We start from the raw sequence: 854 nt of genomic DNA on the forward strand, positions 1-854 counted from the left end.
GGGATTCTATGAATAGTCCGTTTTCCCCAGACATAATGCATGTTGTCAGGAATAACTCCCAGCACAGGCAGGTAGTAGCTGTCTCAAAAGGTCTTTGGCCATGGGGTCCTCTTTGGATGGACGGGCAGCCTGGGGGTCTCAGCATGGGTTCTGCTGGTGCTGATGCCTCTGCTTTGGTTCCCCCCACCCAGCCTGCAGCAAGGGAAGAGCAGCAGCACCGGCAACCTGCTGGACAAGGACGACATCGCCATCCCGCCGCCGGACTACGGCATGGCCTCCCAAGCCTTCCCAGCACAAGGTGCCAACACCTTCAAGCAGAGGCCATACAGCGTGGCCGTGCCTGCCTTCTCCCAGGTGAGCCCACGAGGCAATGGGGGCTTCTTCCACTCTGCTGGGGACACGTTATAATGGGGAGATGCTTGAGCAAATCCCTGGGTGTTAGTCCCTGCTGGAGCCCAGCCCGGGTGTCCGCAGCTTCTCCATCCCACTGGTGGTTCTATAGCAGGATGAAATGTGTTAAAGTGTGTTCTCAGTCCACGGAGGGCTGCTCTCCAACCTCTGTTCGTTGTTTGTAGGACTACCTAATGCCCTATGGTTGTGCAATTAAAGACTATTCCAGTGGCCTCTGCCAACCACCCTCCGCTCACTACAAGCCTTACACTAGGTCGACAGCAGTAAGTCCGAACACACGCAATGTTTCCCTTGGGATTTACGGGCAGTTGGCTGTTTCTGCCTGGTGATCCATGTGCCTTGCCTGGGGCCACGTCTCCTGCAGAGCATCTCTCCTGGGGAGATGGGACAGGGGATGCAGGGATGCAGTGCGGGAGGAGAGCAGTGGATGGGGAGGACCAGCC

General features: G+C 57.3%; 1 protein-coding gene across 1 annotated transcript in view; it reads left to right on the forward strand.

Moving 5' to 3' along the window:
- The window catches only part of BAIAP2 (BAI1-associated protein 2), a gene marked incomplete at its 5' end in the record, with an annotated part of 6,496 nt that overhangs the window by 4,303 nt on the left and 1,339 nt on the right, over positions 1-854 (forward strand). Inside the window, one exon of the mRNA XM_010017039.1 lies at positions 192-354. Within this exon, the coding sequence (XP_010015341.1) occupies positions 192-354 (163 nt within the window). The remainder of the gene's footprint in view (positions 1-191; positions 355-854) is intronic.

The sequence above is a fragment of the Nestor notabilis genome, unplaced genomic scaffold (genome assembly GCF_000696875.1).
Source record: "Nestor notabilis isolate BGI_N333 unplaced genomic scaffold, ASM69687v1 scaffold28926, whole genome shotgun sequence".
Classification (NCBI taxonomy): Eukaryota; Metazoa; Chordata; class Aves; order Psittaciformes; family Psittacidae; genus Nestor; species Nestor notabilis.